Source organism: Erpetoichthys calabaricus, chromosome 6 (genome assembly GCF_900747795.2).
Source record: "Erpetoichthys calabaricus chromosome 6, fErpCal1.3, whole genome shotgun sequence".
Classification (NCBI taxonomy): domain Eukaryota; kingdom Metazoa; phylum Chordata; class Cladistia; order Polypteriformes; family Polypteridae; genus Erpetoichthys; species Erpetoichthys calabaricus.
The window spans coordinates 215089634-215110597 of NC_041399.2; the positions used below are offsets into that span (position 1 = coordinate 215089634).

Sequence of the window (20964 nt, forward strand, 5' to 3'; positions counted from 1 at the left end):
ACTAAAGGAAAATAAAGAGGACTTTTACAAGAAGGCGACGGAGATTTTCTTGGAGAAGGATAGGCGCATGGACTTCATTTACAAATAAAGGTTAAGACCATAAACGGTTTTCAATTTTATAAAAATGGGATCAGACTAAGAAAAAACGGTCCGTGTACTTTTTGGTATTTGAAATTTCATTTTAGAAGCAAAAATGAAAATGAAAGGAATTTTCAGATTTTGATTTTTGATTAAAGTGAGGGAAAATAAGGTATTTTTAATTCTATGGTAACAAATAGCAGTCATAAACTTAAAATTACACATACTTTTCTGGATTTATTTGTGATTCAAATAATGAAAGTGTAATAGCTCAAAAACAACAAAACAGACACATTTTCGTGGTCATCTTCTTCTGCGCGATTTTTGACAACACATGCGAACAGTTCTCCTTACAACACATCGATCGACGGCCTTGAAGTTACACTGGCATCAACAGAGGACGGACCATTACATTGTTTTTTGGAACAGTAAAAGAGTGACACTCCGGGACGAGGACATGACTGCAGAAAAGCTGAACCGCACCTTTCAGGTAAAAATACAAGCTGTGCAAACTTTGCTTCATTGATGAAGCAGTTCTTTTATGAAATTTATTGTTGTTACTTACTGCGAAATAGCTAACATTTGGTGATTTACAGATAGAATTTTCATTGTTTTGGGCGGCACGGTGGCGCAGTGAATAGCGCTGCTGCCTCGCAGTTGGGAGACCTGGGGACCTGGGTGTTCGCTTCCCGGGTCCTCCCTGCGTGGAGTTTGCATGTTCTCCCCGTGTCTACGTGGGTTTCCTCCGGGCGCTCCGGTTTCCTCCCACAGTCCAAAGACATGCAGGTTAGGTGGATTGGTGATTCTAAATTGGCCCTAGTGTGTGCTTGGTGTGCGGGTGTGTTTGTGTGTGTCCTGCGGTGGGTTGGCACCCTGCCCGGGATTGGTTCCTGCCTTGTGCCCTGTGTTGGCTGGGATTGGCTCCAGCAGACCCCTGTGACCCTGTGTTCGGATTCAGCGGGTTGGAAAATGGATGGATGGATGGATTTTCATTGTTTTGCCGTCTCTAAACTCAGGTCTGAGTACTGTTCCAACGCCATGATGATGATCCAGTCTACACACCAGTGACCAGTGTTTGCTGCAAGTGGCGCATTACCTGACCAGGTTGCTGACCTACAAAAACTTCTCGTTCGGATGAAATAAATAAATAGCGTTTTCTCATTCTCGTTTCTTGCATTTTTTCTTTTCTGATGTGTGAAAGAACAAATTGAAAAAAGTAATTGCTTTGCGTTTTTCATTTTTCCCTTTTAAGTTGAAAATGAAATAAGTGTCTCTTTCCTTTTGAAATGATATTTTCTGAAACGAAAATTTCAAATACCAAAAAGTACACGGACCCCAAAAAGGTCCGTGTACTTTTTGGTATTTGAAATTTCATTTTAGAAACAAAAATGGAAAAAAGAAAATGAAAGGAAAGTTCAGATTTTAATTTTTGATCAAAGAATAAAATGAGGGAAAATAAGGTATTTTTTAATTCTGGGGTAACAAATAGCAGTCATAAACTTAAAATTACACATACTTATTATTTGTGATTCAACTAATGAATGTGTTATAGCTCAAAAACAACAAAACAGACGCATTTTCGTTGTCTAAAACCGGAGGTCGTCTTCTGCGCGATTTTTGACAACACGTGCGAACAGTCCTTCTCCTCACAACACATCGACCGATGGCCTTGAAGTTACACTGCATGGCATCAGTAAAGGATGGACCATTACGTTGTTTTTCGGAACAGTAAAAGAGTGACACTCCAGGACAAGGACATGACTGCAGAAAAACTTTGTCATATCTCCATCCATCCATCCATTTTCCAACCCGCTGAATCCGAACACAGGGTCACAGGGGTCTGCTGGAGCCAATCCCAGCCAACACAGGGCACAAGGCAGGAACCAATCCCGGGCAGGGTGCCAACCCACCACAGGACACACACAAACACACCCACACACCAAGCACACACTAGGGCCAATTTAGAATCGCCAATCCACCTAACCTGCATGTCTTTGGAATGTGGGAGGAAACCGGAGCGCCCGGAGGAAACCCACGCAGAACATGCAAACTCCACGCAGGGAGGACCCGGGAATCGAACCCAGGTCCCCAGATCTCCCAACTGCGAGGCAGCAGTACTACCCACTGCGCCACCGTGCCGCCCTTTGTCATATCTTTCAGGTAAAAATACAAGCTTTGCAAACTTTGCTTCACTGATGTGGCAGTTCTTTTAATTGTGTGAATGGTTGCTCATTGACAAGTGTAACACATGTTAAGAAAACTTTCTGTAAATCACGTTGCTTTCCTAACATGCGTTACACTTGTGCGCACTGTTAATACTCGAAACGATTGCTAGCATAGTAGCCAGTAAAAGTCAATGAGCAACCATTCACAATGCTAGCACTACAAAAATTGCCAGACTTAGTGTTAGTAAATTAAATCACCAAATGGTAGCTGTTTCACAATAAGTAACAACAATAACGTTCATAAAAGAACTGCCACATCAATGAAGCAAAGTTTGCAAAGCTTGTATTTTTTACCTGAAAGATGCGAATCAGTTTTTCTGCAGTCATGTCCTCATCCCGGAGTGTCACTCTTTTACTGTTCCGAAAAACAACGTAATGATCCATCCTCTGCTGATGCCATGCAGTGTAACTTCAAGTCCGTCGGTCGATGTGTTGTGAGGAGGAGGACTGTTTGCACGTGTCGTCAAAAATCGCGTAGAAAAAGAATTACCTCCGGTTTCAGAAAACGAAAATGCATCTGTTTTGTTGTTTTTGAGCTATAACACTTTCATTATTTGAATCACAAATAAATCCAGAAAAGTATGTGTAATTTTAAGTTTATGACTGCTATTTGTTACCATAAAATTAAAAAATACCTAATTTTATTCTTTAATCAAAAATCAAAATCTGAAAATTCCTTTCATTTTTGTTTTTTCGTTTTTGTTTCTAAAATGAAATTTCAAATACCAAAAAGTACACGGACCCAAAAACAATCCAATATTTAAAAACTTAATTTTGACATTAAACAAAATATTCTTTTCTTTTTCTTGTTATCCTTTAGTGGAACAGTCCATATTAAAATTGATTAAAGCGTCAGAATTAAAAGCTTTTAAAAACAACTAAATATTTAAATTAAGATGAAAATTGAAATCCTTTTTTTTTTTTGTACACCACTCTATACTTTCATTCGTATTGAAGAAGTATGAATTATGGAATTGCAACGGCAAATTTAGAACAGATGGAGGGCGAGGAGCAGATGCGCTTTCTCCGCTCTGTCGCCACTATAAACGTAACGTTCTTTCTTAGCCAAATATGCGCCTTACCTGTGTGTGTGTATAAAGAATGAGATGAGATATGAAACATAACCAGTAGTCAATGTGCATGCCGGCTGCCAACTGAATAGTCAATCAGCGACTCTTTGGGGTTCATAGATTTGTAAATCTGACTCTGAAGGAGTCACCAGCCGTGAACCTCACCGCACGTCGTTGTTCAAAGATGAATATATCACAATATCTCACAGCATTTAATTCACTAAAATGAGAAATACTGCATAAATTACAGCATATGTAAATATTTTTATATTCCTTGATATCCCTATCTGCCATATTCATCTCTGCGTCTATCAAGTCAACTCCAAAAGTGCTTTAAAGAGTAAAAAACTTGCAAACAAAATATCTTGGCTTACCTGGCCTCCTTTGCACTTGGACTTTTGGGCTCCTGGCCATCTGCGTTCAAGAAAAAGGGGGAAAAAGTCATTATTGTTGTTTATTTAATCAAAGCAACTTTCAAAGCTGAAGAATTAAGTCAAGAAAAAAAGGCAAACCTTTAATTTCAACAATTTCAGGAATCTTCAACTTTTCAGCAATGTTGGGCAAGCTTTTCTGAGGAAGAAAAAAAAAATGGAAGTATCTAGAAGTTGTTGATCAGGGCCCACAGAGTCTGAGAAGACAAATAATTTAATATAAACGCACCTTTTATGGAGTTTGTACTGCTTACACTGTACGTACACTCTACTGCCAAAAGTATTGGTGACTCCCCTCCATGTCACTGAACTCAGGTGTTCAAAGCACTTCTATGGCCACAGGTGTATAACATTGAGCCCCTCGGCATGCAGACGGCTTCTACAAGCATTTTTGGCAGAATGGGTCACTCGCTCTCAGGAGCTGAGTGGATTCAAGCCTGGTACCATCATAGGATGCCACCTGTGCCATTTGTGACATTTCCCCACTATTAAATATTCCACAGTCAACTGTTAGTGGTTTTATAACAAAATGGAAGCAATTGGGAACAACAGCAACTCAGCCACCAAGTGGTAGGCCACGTCAAATCACAGAGTGGGGACAGCACATGCTGAGGTGTGCAGAAGTCGCCAACTTTCTTCAGAGTCAATAGCTACAGACGTGCAAAAGCTCAAGAACAGTGCGACGTAGACAGAGAATTTCATGGGATGAATGGGTCTCCATGGCTAAGCAGCTGCAGCCAAGCCTGACATCACCAAGTGCAATGCAAAGCGTCACACGCAGTGCTGTAAAGCCCACCATAACGCCACTGGAGTCAAGAGCAGTGCAGACGTCTTCTCTGGAGTGACAAATCATGCAATCCGATGGGCGAGTCTGGGTTTGGCACTTGCCAGGAGGACGGTATTCACCTGACTGCATTGTGCAGTTTAGTGGAGGGGGATTATGGTGTGGGGTTGGGCTTGGCCCCTTAGTTCCAGTGAAAGGAAGTCACTCAGCATACAAAACCATTTTGGACAATTTTATGCTCCCAACTTTTTGGGATTTCCCCTTCCTGTGGTCCCAATATGACTGCGCACACATCAGTGATAAAAGCAAGGTCTATAAAGAAATGGAGGAGCGAGTTTGGTGTGCAGGAACTTGACTGGCCTGACCTCAACCCAACAGAACACCTTTGGGATCTGACAAATTGATCTCTCACAATTGATCTCTCACAATTGATCTCTTGAGGCCTCATGTACAAATGGTGCGTACATACAAAAATGTCGCGTATGAACGTTTCCACGCTCAAATCGCGATATATAAAACCTAAACTTGGCGTAAAGCCACGCACATTTGCACGGTAGTTTATACCCTGGCGTACGCAAGTTCTCCACTCAGGTTTTGCAAACTGGTGGCACCCAGCGTCAAAGCAGTGCTACTGTTCCTGTGTGGGTTTCCCTTTCTTTTTCAGATCCACATCCCTGACGCGGCTTCATAAATACACTGAAATTAACCGCATATTGTTTATTAGTGAAATGCATCCGATTGTAATTAACCTGTAACAATATAATGGTCCACAGAATGGTCAAACTATTCTAAATACCATAGCTGCTTTAGCGTTTACTCTCGCTGCACCTTCTTCTTCTTCTTTCAGCTGCTCCCGTTAGGGGTTGCCACAGCAGATCATCTTTTTCCACATTACTTTCACTGCACCATTCAGAGTATTTATATCACTGTATCTGAGTGTGAATCACAGCTCTACAGCAGCTGATCGGAAAGAGAATTATCAATGTACAGCATCAAGCAGACACTGCCTCAGCCATGCGCACAGTCTATTTGAACTTCTCTGATGCGACAAACGCTTCAGAGCCTTTCCTGTACGGACCTCGCGGTTCAGAAACAGTTTCATCCCAAGAACTCAAAACACACTCAATCAGTCCATCAAGTGGTCCTTGTAGAACTGTTTGTACTTAGAAGTACAATCACCTCACTGTAAACTTGCACTACAGTTATAATATTACACAACCTGAGCCACTTTATAAAGCGTGTATTTACATATGATGACTATATCATTTTTAAGATGAAATAGAGCAAAATAGTTTTATCTGTATAATAATAATAAACGTGTCTTCATTTAAATAATCTATATTGTTAATCATTAAACATGTGAGGACACGGTGCCGCAGCGCTAGCGAGGCGCTGCCACTCCGTTCACGGATTGTTCCTGCCTTGTGCTGTATTCTTGCTGGTGCTGGAAGGATAGATGGATAGAATAATTAAACACGTACTACGAAGATATTTCAATGTTCCTTAAAAGCTTTGAAGAATCGACGTTCTAAGCTTACAGATGGCTTCACGTCTATTACAGAGCTGATTGTGTGGCGATTGGGTATTTGGAAACAGAAAAGTAAGGACAGGAATTGGGGGTTAGTACGTTTGAAAGAGACAGTAGTCATCAAAGGTCGCGCACGGCGCAGCAAGCATCTTGCATGAGGCATGAACAATCACTGTTCCACCGTGTTCCCATGTTTAATAAGATGCTTTATCTCCTATTATCATGAAAATTATATCACGTATACATCTCAGTATTTTAAATTATTCACAGCAGCTGTAATATCACGAATGTAATGGATTCTGTGTCCTGTCGGAGGAAGAGAAAGCCCGGAAGCACGTAGTGATTCACACACACAGAGCACATAGAAGATCAAATACAAAACAAAGAATTTAACGTGCTACTTTAGTTACGATGGGATTTGAGAAACTAGTAAATTAAACGATTTTAAGATGAAGTTTATGACGTTCTACTTTAATGACAAAATAAACAATGTGATTAAAGTGGAAATTTTGAAATTAAAGTTGACATTTCGTGCTTTTTTCCCCCCACTGTGTGCCATTTTTTTTTCTCTGTACTCTAATAAGCTTTCATATGACACTCAGACGGTGGGCTACGACTCGCCTTTTGATATGTGACAACTTCTTTTTTTATTTCGGGCACTGTGCAACTTTGTGAACTTGAGCTTTCGAGTTTCTCCGACTCGCTATGTTACTCGATCAGCTTCCTTTTGTTGTTTATATCACTGTTTAAACCAATAAATAGTAAGTTTTTCTTTGCCTCCACTTGGTATTCACTGAAATTCTTCTATTTTCCCCGTGCTTTTGCCATTGTCTTTTCACAGAAGGCTGAGCTTAAGGGCTCTTTATATTGCTTTACATATTCAAAGAGGCATAATTCTGGGAGGAGTTGGGACGGGACAGCAGGCGCGTGCACGAGCGTTACTTTTCACGCTGACCGGGATTTATGGAGCGGAGGAACGTGGAAGTTGGCGTACGCACAGATTTATGCGTCTGGATTTTTTTGTGCGTAAGTGCATTTACGCTTTTGTCTGTACGTCATGTTATAGAGTGAATTCTACGCATGGCTTTATGGTCACAAATTCCCATTGACACACTCCTACACCTTGTGGAGAGCCTTTTCAGAAGAGATGAAGCTGTTAGAGCTGCAAAGGGTGGGCCGACTCCATATTAAAGCCTATGGGATGTCATTACAGTTCATGTGTGTGTAAAGGCAGGTGTCCCAAACTCTTCTGGCAATAAAGTGTACGTTTGGTCTGCCTGGTGATGCTCTTTTCCGGTAGAAACACTCAATGCAATAAAGTCAAGTGAAATGTCTGACTGACTGGGTTGGGACAAAAGCATGCAGACACAGGGCTCCCCCAACTCTAGCAGATGCTACTGAGATGCCCTTAATAGCAGAAAAAGACCCAGTTGTTCATCTTACCATCTCCTTCTGGGGCCCAAACACCAACTTGGTTGCAGTCAGGATATCAAACTGCGGTTCAAAGAATATTTTGACCACTTCCCCATTCTTCTTGTTGCTAGAGATAGGAACTTCCATCAGGATTGTCAAAATGTTTTGCTCATGAATTTCTTAAAAATAAAGGAAATAATAAGAACAGATGTACAACAAGGATAGCTCCAGTACAAGGCCATTAATATAAAGAGAATTCAATCTATACTCCACAACTTCACACCTGCATGAGTAGCCACATTTGAATTTGAGCTTCCTTGTACTTTAAGGTACAATAGAATGATTACTTAATTCTGTTAAGATGAGGCTGCCAACATCTCAGTGGTGTTATCTTAATATCACATGAAAACAAATTCATCTTAAAATTTGCTGATGTAATTATCAGGCCTACTTGAGATGAGAATGAAAACAGTGGGAGATGATTTTGTTAACTGGTGTGATGAGCCCTTCCTACAACTAAACATTATTAGTCTCTTAGTTTCAGTAATTAATTGTAGAAGAAATGTCATTTGCCCACAAGAAACAATCATCAAAAAGCAGACAGCTGAGATTATTGATTGTTATGAATATCTGGGGACAATCAGAGACTCAATGCTAACTTTTAACAAAAATATAGAAGTAGAGGCAACAGCGGTTCCACTGTCTAAAGAAGCCAAGCAGCGCTTCCCGACCTGTGGGCCATGGTGGCATTGTAGATGGGACGCAGTCAACCCTAGGGAGTAAACCCATCAAACTGCACTGACAATCACACTCTATTTACAGCAGCAACATCGCGGGTCAATCGTGGGCAATGCTGGTCAGAACCCCATTCACTGGTCCAATGTTCACATTTGAGTCACAGCGACAGCGTCATACAGTAGGTGGATCGTAACCGATCCTGGAAGATCTCACTCGGACAATCGTGACCAATTCATCAAGGTGGAAAAGCACTGATGGTCACGCTCAATTCATCTAATGCTCTGGTGACTGGACAACTCCAGTGGTGTAGCTCGAATTCATGCCACTCGGGGCGGGGCTTCAATTTGCCACTCTCCAACATATCTGAATATATTAACTTATTTAAATAGATAATTAAAATGACGTATAGAGAAAAATTAAGATACATTGTAAGAGCCAGTTTTAGAAAGTTATAGTTTTGAGTTAAACTCATATTAATGTTTGCTTAATTTGAACAGAATATAATTTCTTCCATAGTCATAGACGATGGTATAGTCTTTCCCCCTATACGTTAATAAGAGGTAGAACCTTCTTGCTATAACTGAGAAACAGTGTGATAATAAGCTCTAGTTGTGTTTAGAGCAGGTCCCAGTACATAGGGACTTAAAAGACCCATTTTCTACTCAAAGATGGGATAAGCATACAGTTTTCTGACCGTTTTGAAATGGTTCAGAAATGTTAAGTAAATTGTAATGATTTGAGATGTAACAAGATTTAAGCTTTGAACAGAACCTTTCCTAACAAGAATTTTTCCTATTTTTGCTATTTTAATTTTCTTTTTTGTGTGAAATGTTTTTACTTTGAAATTTTACTAAACTCTTAAAAACGAAGATATTTTGTCTATGGAATCATTTCTGCGCGTCAGGTTTTTGTTGAATCCCATTTTTTGAGTTACAGCTGCTGAACTTTGGTAACTTTGGAAAAACGCAGCTACAGTACATACATTTTGCATAGATGTATTCTTATACAGAGAAACAGCCATAATTTTTCACATATAAATTATTAATAAGCATCAGGTAGACAAGAATATAGTATAGATGCACTGATAAGCCGTGTTCTAATTATTAGTTTAATATAAAAATACGCTGCTAAAACCAGAACCAGTGTAGCGTACAGGTGATAGGTGTTTTCTGTATAGAGCAAGAACACATTCGGATTGATACTGAAACGAAATTATAAATTAGTTTATCTTCTTAGAAATTCTTAATCGGTGTAATGTTTCTGTTTATTTTTGTTATTGCCTCATAAATTTCAACTGCTGTGTCTGATGCTGTCACAGAAGGACAGTCTGAAAATCATTTTTGAAGCATTTGTGGATACAAATCTGAGAATTTAACTTTTTTTCATTCATGAACCCTGCTGTTTACACACAAATTGCACTGAGTCTTTTGGCCAAAAATGCTGAACCCAAAAATGTGCTGCCCGGGGCGGACCACCCTTTCCGCCCGCCCTTAGCTACAACACTGGACAACTCCCACCTCCCCCTGCTCAATTCACTGAGGGGGACCAACCCACTTCACCAGCTCAGATGATATCATTAAATTCACAGAGGGGGGGCCCCACCCCAGTGGAGCAGGTACACACTGGAATATGAAAAGGCGGGTTGTGATGCCACAACGGTTATGAAACTCTGTTCTAGGAAGAATCCTAATATCAAGTCAATATTACACAAATCTTGTGTTGGACTCCATCCTTACTTAAGTGCTGTTGGCCTGGTTCAGAAATCTTAATGTCAGCAACGACAATAAAATAAATCAAATCATGAAGTGGAGCAGTAAAATCACAAGGTCTCAACCGTCAACCTGACAGGCCTGTTTAAGAAGCAAGTGGGTCTTCTATCAGGCAGGACTCACCCGCTCCATTCAAAATTCCAGTTATCACCAAAGGTTCAACACAACCAGTTCAAATGCTTCTTCATTCCAAACGCAATTAATCTTCTAAATAAGTTTAACGTTAATACAGGCGTCCATAGACTTAAATCATGAGACAAACAGTAAACATTGATCAGGAGTCTAGTCTTAATGCCGATTTAAATTTTTATCGATACTTTGTATGATCTAATTTTATGCCATCAGTATTATCTTCACTGTTATATATACACGCATATACTAGCCGTTCCCCGCAGCTCCTCCCGCGTAGTAGTGAAACAGGACAAACTTTAAAAATCAATAAACAAAAAGGTATAGCTAGCTAAGTGGAGGTGAGGTACACACCAAAACACAAAAGGTAGACCGACTCCCCACTCCTGACGTCACGTTTCCCCCTCCCCTTGGCCCGCTGCGTCTCTCTCGGATTAGCGTGAATATATCGCTCCTGCAAGCCAACTATGATTCTTAACGCAATGAGAGAAGTTGCAAAATCAACCGGAATGTTCAAGAAAATTCTAGAACAAACTCAATCTAAATCCATTAAATAGCTCTCCTGTTCGCTAGCTAAGCGGATGCAAGATACGCCCCCCTCCCCCAAACCCCCCCTCCCCCCGCTGCATCTCCCTCAGACTCGTACAAATAAATTGGTACCGCACGCGAACTTTGATACTTAGCGCGATGAAGGAATCAACCGGAATGTTCAAACAAATTAAAAAAAAAAAAAAAAACCCAATCTCAATCCGTTAAAGTATGTTCTCTCGTGAAAAGCATACGGACAGATGTTGGATTTTATATATATTTTATTTTACACGTACAAAGTTTACGTTTGATGTTGTGTTCTTTATCGATGTGCTTCTAATGACATGTTGTTGTCTCTCTGTACAACCTGCTGAAAAACCATATTTCCCTCTTGGGATAATTAAAAATAAAATCAATAAACAAATCAATATTAAAATGATCCTCCTACCTTGCACGTAAAATCCACCAACAGATTCATTTGCTAAGCTAACGGAATCCCAGAGAGAACCCTGTACCGAAAAATGAAATGAATATTACAAGACGGAGTGTTTAAGCTACAATTTAACCATAGACATTTCCCTACAGCTGAGCTAAGCTAACAATATGCTTCTTTAAAAAACTCTACAGAAATGCGCACATCAATATGGGAGAGGAGCTTCTGGACCTCCGCCGGCAATGAAAAACAAAATGGAGGACAGAAACAAAAACAAGAAACCATAAATTAGAGAAAGAGAAACTGAAAAGAGGCAGACAAGGCTTGGAGAATCATACATGAGGAGACCAGCAGAAGACAATGAGGCCAGTGGGTCATCAGGAGAGGACAGAAAGGTGAAATGAGGAGGAGACCCTTTGGGGAGAAAAATCAAAGAAATATTCCACTTGCCTCAGGATCGTTGATGAAAAAACTGATGCTGGAACTTCCGAGGTTAAAATCAATCCAGAACTTTTCAAGGTGTTCATCCTGGGGCATGTGGAGCTATGGTGAAGAATAAAGATGCTCTTAGTATTTTATGAAAGGTGTGCTAGACAGTTTATGTAATGAATATCGGAATATAAAGAATACCAAATATTCAAGGCGAGGGTTGTAGATCGCGGCAAACCTGCAAAACACAGAAGTCTATGAGGGGGGTTTAGGAGGGAAAAAAGTTATAATGTGAGGAATCTCTTCTGAATTAGGTGATGTTAAAAGTGGTGTCCATTAGGGATTGAAATGTGTGTGTGTAAAAACAGTGTATGAATATATAAAATTTGCAACCCGAGTTTTCATAACACTTTTAAATCATGCCCCCCTAGTGTTTTTTTGAAACCCTAATAAAATTTATTCCTTTTTTTCTTGCTGCTGATAAACACCACTACAAGTTTAAAATTTTCCTACGAATAGTGAAATTACACCACATATGGCAACATTCGTGCCTCACAGTTTGAGAACCGCTGGTTTAGGGAATAAGCCTGCAGCAGGCTACAGTATCAAGGGCACATTTTAATTTTCAGAACAGAGGAGTAGTATAGCATGGGGTTTACTTTATCATCGGAGAACAGGTTCTACACTTCTCAACTCCAGATTTTATTCAATATCTTGTGTGTGCCGGTGTGGAATGGAATTTAAAATCTATTGCTAGCTTCTGTACGAAAATCTGCATGTTCTCTGTGTGGCTAGGTATTTTTATAATAGATAAAATAAGCGTGCTTATTTAGAGTAAGGCTGCTAATGTGGAATGCAGGTCTTGGCTACTCCCCGGCTTGTCTCAGCAGTGTCTGGTTATCGTCCAATTAAGATGCCAAACGTATGACAAGTTTTCTTATAAGCTTAATTAAAAATATAGAAAAGATTAGAATTTCTGCTTTCTGTTGTAATCAACAAATTGTGTAAGAATATTCTATGACTTTGGATGAAACTGAGCTTATTTTTCCTAATTCTTTCTTTGAAGATCTCTGTTATAAAATTACAGTTGGGTCACGTAACTATTTAGCAGGCGGGAGTCTCGTTCGTTATCGGAATTAACCAGACAAATCGCTCCACCAACTAAGAACGGCCATGCACCGCCACCCACAGAATCGAGAAAGAGCCATCAATCTGTCAATCCTCTCCGTGTCCGGGCCGAGTGAGGTTTCCCGTGTTGAGTCAAATTAAGTGAAAGGTTCCACACCTGGTGGTGCCATTCCGTCAATTCCTTTAAGTTTCAGCTTTGCAACCATACTCCCCCCGGAACCCAAAGACTTTGGTTACCCAGTTGGCTGCCCGGCGAGTCATGGGAATGACGCTGCCAGATCACCAGGCGGCATCGTTTATGGTCGGAACTACGGCGGTATGTGACCGTCTTCAAACCTCCGACTTTCGTTCTTGATTAATGAAAACATTCTTGGCCAATGCTTTCACTCTCACTCGAATAGTTGGCTGGCGTGGCTCTGTCGTGCGTGTGCCATGGTCGGCTGCTTAGTGAATTGTTGGTGGGCGTGGCTCTGTCTTCCTTACCATGGACTTAGTGAATTCTTAGAGTTGGTGGGCGTGGCTCTGTGAGTTGTCATATCCCATGGTCTTCGAGTTGGTGGGCGTGGCTCTGTGTTGTCAGCGGGCGTGGCTCTGCGAGTTGTTGTCGTATCCCATGGTTTTAGCATTGATGGGTGGGTCTCTGTGAGTTGTCGGGCGTGGCTATGTCGTGCGTATCCCATGGTTGTCTTGCTTGTTCTGTAGGCTTAGTGAATTATATATACAGATTTTGGAACAACTGGTGGTAATAACAATATTTTCCATTAAAATGTTTCAAAGCAGTACTTACTCGCACTTAAATACAACAAACTGTACCTGGATGTATGAAATTTCTTGTTTAACTGAGCTGCTGAAAGGAGAATCTAAAATAAGATCTCACATAGAAAACGCGAAATTGTAATTTCAATTTGGAATAAATTCACTTAGTTACAGTGAATTAGGATTACAAATAATAAGGGAAAGGAACAGCATTTCTAATGAACTGTCTACTCACCAAGAAGATAAAAGACGAAGTGAAGTTGGACAGACATGGACTATTCCAGGGGTGGGCAGATTCAGTCCTGGAGGGCCGCAGTGGCTGCAGGGTTTTGTTCTAACCCAGTTGCTTAATAAGAAGCCCTTATTGCTCAAGTAACACTTCTGCTTCACTTTAGTTGTCGTGTTTGTTAAAATTGTGAACCCTTATTGCTTATTTTGTCTTAAACAGCTGTAGTCTTGGTTTCTAATTGCTCCTTATTAGCAATATGATGCAAATGACAAAAGAAACCAGCATTTCTCTGTTTAGCTTGTTTCCATTTACACCTCTGTGTGTATTTATCATCCACTATTGGGTTTAATTAAATACTTGGAAGGAAAGTGAAGAGAAAAAAGTGAAACACGGAGAATAACTCACCTATTTTAGACCTCAAATCATTTGGATGATATCCTTAGAATGGAAAAAAAATATCTAGGATACGAGAATGACTTGACATGGCAGAGTTAAAGCACTAGCAAGTCATGAAATTAAATAATTGACAAGGATTGTTTTTTAATTAGGAAACTGGGTTGGAACAAAAACCTGCAACCACTGTGGCCCTCCAGGACTGACTTTGCCCACCTGTGGACTATTCTCATCAATATCTGTGTTGATTCTGGGGGGAAAAAAACTGTGTGCACAACTTTCTCAAATGCTGATTGATGTACGGCTTTCAATTTTACCAATGATAAGGATACGGAGATTTTCAAATTTTAGGAGCCAAAATTCCAGACATTTTCAAAATTTTTATAAATTCCTCCCGGACAGTCCATGGCGCGTTAACTATGAGGACATGTCCAGGAAAACAAGGACGGTTGGCAGCCCAAACCATGACCCTTATTTGGAATTCTGCCCTCATTTACACACGGGAGCTATGGGGGCAGGGGTACTCATGTGCTCCCACTACCCCTCTTCTTGAGCCGAGTGATAGAATGGCAACATCAAAACAGCCTAAAAATGAGAAGCAAGAGCAGAGGATTCCTAAATTTACTGTCCATCCACCACTTGTCCCTGTGCACGGAGGGGCCCAGGCCTTTCCTTGACTTCTCACGTGCTTGGTGGTAGAGCAGGGGTCCCCAACTCCCGGTCCACGGCCCACTACCGGGCCGCGAGAGAACTGCAGCAATGGAGACTCACTCAGACTTTTCAGGATGCTTGGCGGGGCTTTGCAGTGGTGCAGAGAGATTAGAGAGAGACCGAGGTGAGATAGTATTACAACAAAGTGTTTTTATGTTCCGACAGTTTCCCCATATGACACGAGTCTGTAGAAATCTCGTTACCATGAAGTCCATTCAGCAGATACTTTCATTACAATGAAGTGACCCTGAAATGCTTGAATGAATCATCCACAGAGCAGTTAGATCTGTGGTCACAGCTCAGCTCTGCACATTTGCACAACGATCCCCAAACAGAAACATCGTAAAAAAAAAAAAAAATGTCTTTCTTCAAACTTTCCTCGTACGGTTTATTTTTTTTTGTTTTCGGTAGTTTTCAGTGACATCTTTTGCTTATCACTCGTCAACTTTTGCAAAACATCCATTGGAATTTAACTCATTGTCACCCTCCTAAAGAAACGGCAGACACGAAAAAACGATAACAGTGTTAATGCTTGTGATGTGCAATCTGTTGGAATGACAAATGCAATGCAGATGTCTTTGTTATATCCAAAAAAAGAAGGAAAATCTCGGGTTGCAAACGTATGCGAACTGCTGCATTTGAAGACGGTGTTTATGTGGTCCAGTGATGCTCGTTTAAGAAACATTCCTATTAATGTGGCACTCATTCAAGAAAATGTGAGGTTTCTAAACTCTTTTGACCTCCGCCAATGGGACAACACGCCAAAGAGCATCCCGAAGTGCGATCACCACATCTGTCTAAGACTGTTTATCTGTTGCCAGGGCAACAGCAGGCTCACATCTCTACCGTGAAGCAATCGCGCTTTGGGACGCACTTCAGCGTGATGTTCCCATTGGGTGGGGGGGATCCCAAAAGAGTTCAGAAACCTCACAATATGAACTGGCAATTGGGCACTAGGGCACCCCACCTTTACCCACTCTGCAGACTCCATATCCAGCCAGGCTGGAGGAGCCTGAGAAGGAAAATCTCAGGCAGCGGTGGAGCAGCAGCACGTGGGGCAGAGGCAGAAGATACCCGTTGTTCAAGTTGGCAGATAAAGTGGCTGCATTCAAAGCCAAACTTGATTTATGGGGCTGACAAGTGAACACTGGGATTTTTGATATGTTTCAAATGTTAGCAGAGGTTGTTAAAGATACCAAGCCAGGGCCTTCTTTCTCCCAGATGGTGTATGATCACCTATCTCAGCTTTCAATAGAGTCTGAGCATTATTCCCAACCACAAAAGACCCCCGAAATGGGAAGGAATGGATCTGTGACCCATTTGTGAATAAGCCAGGTGAATCAACTTTGGCTTGAAGAGGATCAACTGCTTCAGGTTTCAAATGATGGTGGCCTTAAAAGTATGTTTGAGACAACTTCAAATCTCCATACGTCTTGGATTAAAGTCAAGGTGGAATATCCTGAGGTTGCCACAAAAGCACGGAAAAGTCCGCTTCCATTTCCAACATCCTATCTTTGTAAGGCAGCGTTTTCTGCAGTGACAGCAACCAAAACGAGATTACGGAGTAGACTGAACATAAGCAACACACTTCGTGTGTCACTGTCTTCCATCGTCCCCAAATGGGATCGTCTGGTTGCAGGAACACAAGCTCAGGGCTCCCACTGATTCTGCATTATGGTAAGTTGTATAATTTCTAATACGATATTATATACTTAATAATAATAGAAATGTAATGTTAATTGTGTATAAATCTGCCCTACGAACCCACCCCGAACCCTCAACCGGTTCCTGGAAAAATTTGCTTCTAATAAAGTGGTCCTTGCTGTCAAAAAGGTTGGGGACCACTGTGGTAGAGGACACCGTTTGGGTAAAAAGGCTGCCATATTAGAATAAAGATCGACTCCCGTCGGCACCACAGTGTATACGTGAAGAACATGCCTTAAAATGGCTTACCTCAATGTGGTCAAGGAAAGCCTTAATGCAGGGAAATGTCCAAACTCTGCCAAGAACAAAAGACGACATTAGGAGAGATGGTAGATGAATCAGTAGGTAAAATTGGTCAGATCATAATTACACCTTGAAATATGCAGACTAACCAAAGAGGACATAAAAAAAAATCTTTGTTACATAAGAGAAACAAAACAAGAAATTCATGGACTAAACAATTCTCATTGATTGTTATGAATCAGACAGCAAGGTGGATTAAATGGATAGACAGATAATGAAGAAAGGCGCTATAGGATGAAGATGTTCTGCCCGCACAGAAAGGCACCAACAAAAAGGCCTCATGATCACTTCTGCCTCCTTAAACTTCTAACCAAACCTTTCATTATTCCATTTCTTCACAGAAACTTCTACAGGTGCACAGTGGAGTGCATCCTCACCCTCCTCATCACATCCCAGTATGGCACCTACTCAGTCCAGGGCTGCGGGCTCAATGATGGGTACTAAAGGCAGCACAGAATAGGACTGGCACCCAGCAGCATTCTGTTCAGGACGTATACAACACTTGCTGCCTTAGAAGGGCCAAAAGGATAAATAAACCCCCAGCCTCCAAGACTTTAGCTTGCTCATTTTTCAGATCTGTCTTTTTGATCCTTTATTTGGTAATTTTTGTGTATATCACATTCTTATTCATTTCTTTCATTTTATTCTTTGCTTTGTGTTTATTACTTTCCCAAATTACCTGGCCATAGTTCAACGATTAGCTAATGATCAGACATTGTTGGTTTCCATTTAAGTTAATCCATTTCTACTAACAGATCTGTCTCTGTACGTGCAGCAATTCTGTATTTAGAAATATATAAATTATACCTGAGAACTTGTCACTGCAGTCTGTGACGGGAAGGGAAGCAAAAATGTTAGGTCTCAATACACAATGGGAGGTTTGAAAATTGAAAGTACACCTTATGAGAAGGATTTAGGAGTCGTAGTGGCAAGAGTGGCATTTGGGGAGGCAAGTGGGGCAACTGCCTCCGGCCCCTTACCTAAGAGGGCCCCCCACATTTTAGGTTTGCATGTCCTGTTTGAGCAGATTTGTCAAGTTATATTCTCCAGTTATATTTTGATAAAGCCCGCATGTTACCTTGCAAAAATTTAGCTGAATACTGGAATTAGAAAATCCAGTGTATGTTAACATTATTTTTATTAAATTTGCATGCAAGTTTATACAGTCCACATATACCGGTAATGGCATTTGACGTAACCAGCCATGCATGGGGTTGGTCATCCCTATGCCCCGCACACTTTTAAGGCCACCTCTGCGTAGTGGACTCCATACTACTGACCTCCCATCAGTGTTCAGAAGTTATTATGAAGGCTAACAGAATGTCAGGTTATATAGCGCCTTGATGTGTGCAGTTCAAGTCCAAGGAGGTTCTGCTAAAGCTTTATAACACACTGGTGAGGCCTCATCTGGAGTCCTGTGTGCAGTTTTGGTCTCCAGGCTACAAAAAGGACATAACACTAGAGAAGGTCCAGAGAAGAGAAACTAGGCTGAGTCCAGGGCTACAGGGGATGAGTTATGAGGAAAGATTGAAAGAGTTGAAAGTTTTAACAGCTTAATGTCAGTAAATGTAAAATATTACACATTGGAAGCAAAAATGTGAGGTTTGAATATAAAATGGGAGGTCTGAAAATTGAAAGTCCACCTTATGAGAAGGATTTAGGAGTCATAGTGGAATCAACGCTATCAGCTAGTGTTCAGACACCATTAAGAAGGCTAATAGAATGTCAGGTTATATAGCGCCTTGATGTGTAGAGTTTAAGTCACAGGAGGTTCTGCTCAAGCTTTATAACACACTGGTGTACAGTGTCCATTTTAGGACATCCTCTTCCCTCCGAAAAAACTCCATCCTTCCTACTACCTTCGACAAAATATTCCTCCTCCCTGCGAGGAATCCCCAGTCACCCCTCCTCCCTCCTCCGTCCGCTCTCGGTTCTCCGCTGTCCGTTTTCCGCCATCCACCCTCCTATCTCCATCATCCGCCTTCAGCTCTCCATCACGCCCCCCACTCCCCCCGCCCCCCTCATCGACATTTTCGTTAATGAAGTGACGTAATACTTCAGCTCCACCTTCTTCACAAGTTCATTAACCAAATTATTTGTCAATTATATTTCACAGTAAGAATTTACAGCACGACTCAAACGTGGGAACGAAAGTAAATGACGTTAATTGTTGAGTGTCTTTTAATATTGTGTAAGCATACATATTAACACATGTGCAATTAAACGTGTGCATTTACGGTGTGATTTTTCAGGCTTAAAAGCTCGCCTTTTATTAAAAAGGTAAATGCAAACTTTTTTCATTCTCAAGGGCACAAACCACGCAAAAATGTCGGTACACCAGATAAATAAGCGCAACATATTATCAGTTGAATTGTATGCTTACAATACATATAGAAATGTGTTAATCGTTAACTAATAGTATGGGATGGTGTTTTTCAACTCAGCTACAGATGCAGATGGAAACCAGAACTGCTTTGAAAAATACAAACGCCTTAGGACCGATCTGGAATAAGGTAGCACAGCGCCTTGATTTAAACGATTCCATGTCTTGGTGGGTTTGCGTTGCTTGTTGTCAATATCTTTACACCTGTTTTTAAGGCTTATTGACTGAAAGGGGCTTTCGTGAAAAAAGTTAGGGCTTTGCTACAGGATACACCCTCCACAAGTTAAGGAAGTTAAAAATAAAGGTATATATTTCTGTTTTATTTAAACCTTTTAAGTTTGTATGCGGGCGGCATGCTGGCGCAGTGAAAGGTGCCAGTTAGGAGACCCGGGTTCGCTTCCCTGCGTGGAGTCTGAATGTTCTCCCCGTGTCTGTCTGGGTTTCCTCCGGGTACTCCGGTTTCCTCCCACAGTCCAAAGACATGCAGGTTAGGTGCATTGGCGATTCTAAATTGTCCCTGGTGTGTGGGTGTGTGCACCCTGCGGTGAGCTGGCACCTTGCCCGTGGTTTGTTTCCTGCCTTGTGTTGGCAGGGATTGGCTCCTGTATTTAGGATATAGCGGGTTGGATAATAGATGGATGGACATTTGTATGCATAGCCCTATTTGCCCGTTTTCGTTTTTTTTTTTCTTTCTTCAGTAATATTTCAGCAAACCCGGAGCTTGTCAGTTCAAATCCTGGTACTGACACCACTGTGTGACCCTGAGGAAGTCACTTCACCTGCCTGTGCTGCAAAAAACAAAAGTAATGTAACAAATTGTACCTTAGATGTTGCAAGTTGCTGTAATAAAGGCATAAGTCAAATAGATAAATATGTATTATACACATAGGAACTATTCATTTATTTTCAGTTAAGTCATCTGCAGCAAACCTTTATAAATGAGGATTTCTCCTTTTTAGATAGTGCAAACTGTTTGTTCTTCATTGAAGTTTTCTCTTGGAGAGCTTTTTTCATTTCATTGAAAATTAAAGCAGCAGCTGCCAAAATATGTAGTGTTCTTATTAATCTTTCAACATTGTGTAACATAACTTTATAAAGTAACATAAAAGGTTTAAATACTGGTTATCCTTTTACAATAAAATATTACTAAAGAGATACAAAAAAAGTAAAATGCATATGAACCCGGGTCTCCTAACTGGCACCTTTCACTGCGCCACCATGCCGCCCGCATACAAACTTAAAAGGTTTAAATAAAACAGAAATATATACCTTTATTTTTAACTTCCTTAACTTGTGGAGGGTGTATCCTGTAGCAAAGCCCTAACTTTTTTCACAAAAGCCCCTTTCAGTCAATAAGCCTTAAAAACAGGTGTAAAGATATTGACAACAAGCAACGCAAACCCACCAAGACATGGAATAGTTTAAATCAAGGCGCTGTGCTACCTTATTCCAGATCGGTCCTAAGGCGTTCGTATTTTTCAAAGCAGTTCTGGTTTCCATCTGCATCTGTAGCTGAGTTGAAAAACACCATCCCATACTATTAGTTAACGATTAACACATTTCTATATGTATTGTAAGCATACAATTCAACTGATAATATGTTGCGCTTATTTATCTGGTGTACCGACATTTTTGCGTGGTTTGTGCCCTTGAGAATGAAAAAAGTTTGCATTTACCTTTTTAATAAAAGGCGAGCTTTTAAGCCTGAAAAATCACAGCGTAAATGCACACGTTTAATTGCACACGTGTTAATATGTATGCTTACACAATATTAAAAGACACTCAACAATTAACGTCATTTA

At 40.8% G+C, this 20964-nt stretch overlaps 1 protein-coding gene across 1 annotated transcript in view; it reads right to left on the reverse strand.

Annotated features, from left to right (window-relative positions):
• Positions 1-20964, reverse strand: part of sycp2l (synaptonemal complex protein 2-like) — a 106262-nt gene that overhangs the window by 63084 nt on the left and 22214 nt on the right. The window contains exons 8-13 of the mRNA XM_028790826.2: positions 16726-16771; positions 11577-11669; positions 11142-11202; positions 7560-7708; positions 3886-3943; positions 3748-3787 (exon numbers count right to left, since the gene is read on the reverse strand). Of these exons, the coding sequence (XP_028646659.2) occupies positions 3748-3787; positions 3886-3943; positions 7560-7708; positions 11142-11202; positions 11577-11669; positions 16726-16771 (447 nt within the window). The remainder of the gene's footprint in view (positions 1-3747; positions 3788-3885; positions 3944-7559; positions 7709-11141; positions 11203-11576; positions 11670-16725; positions 16772-20964) is intronic.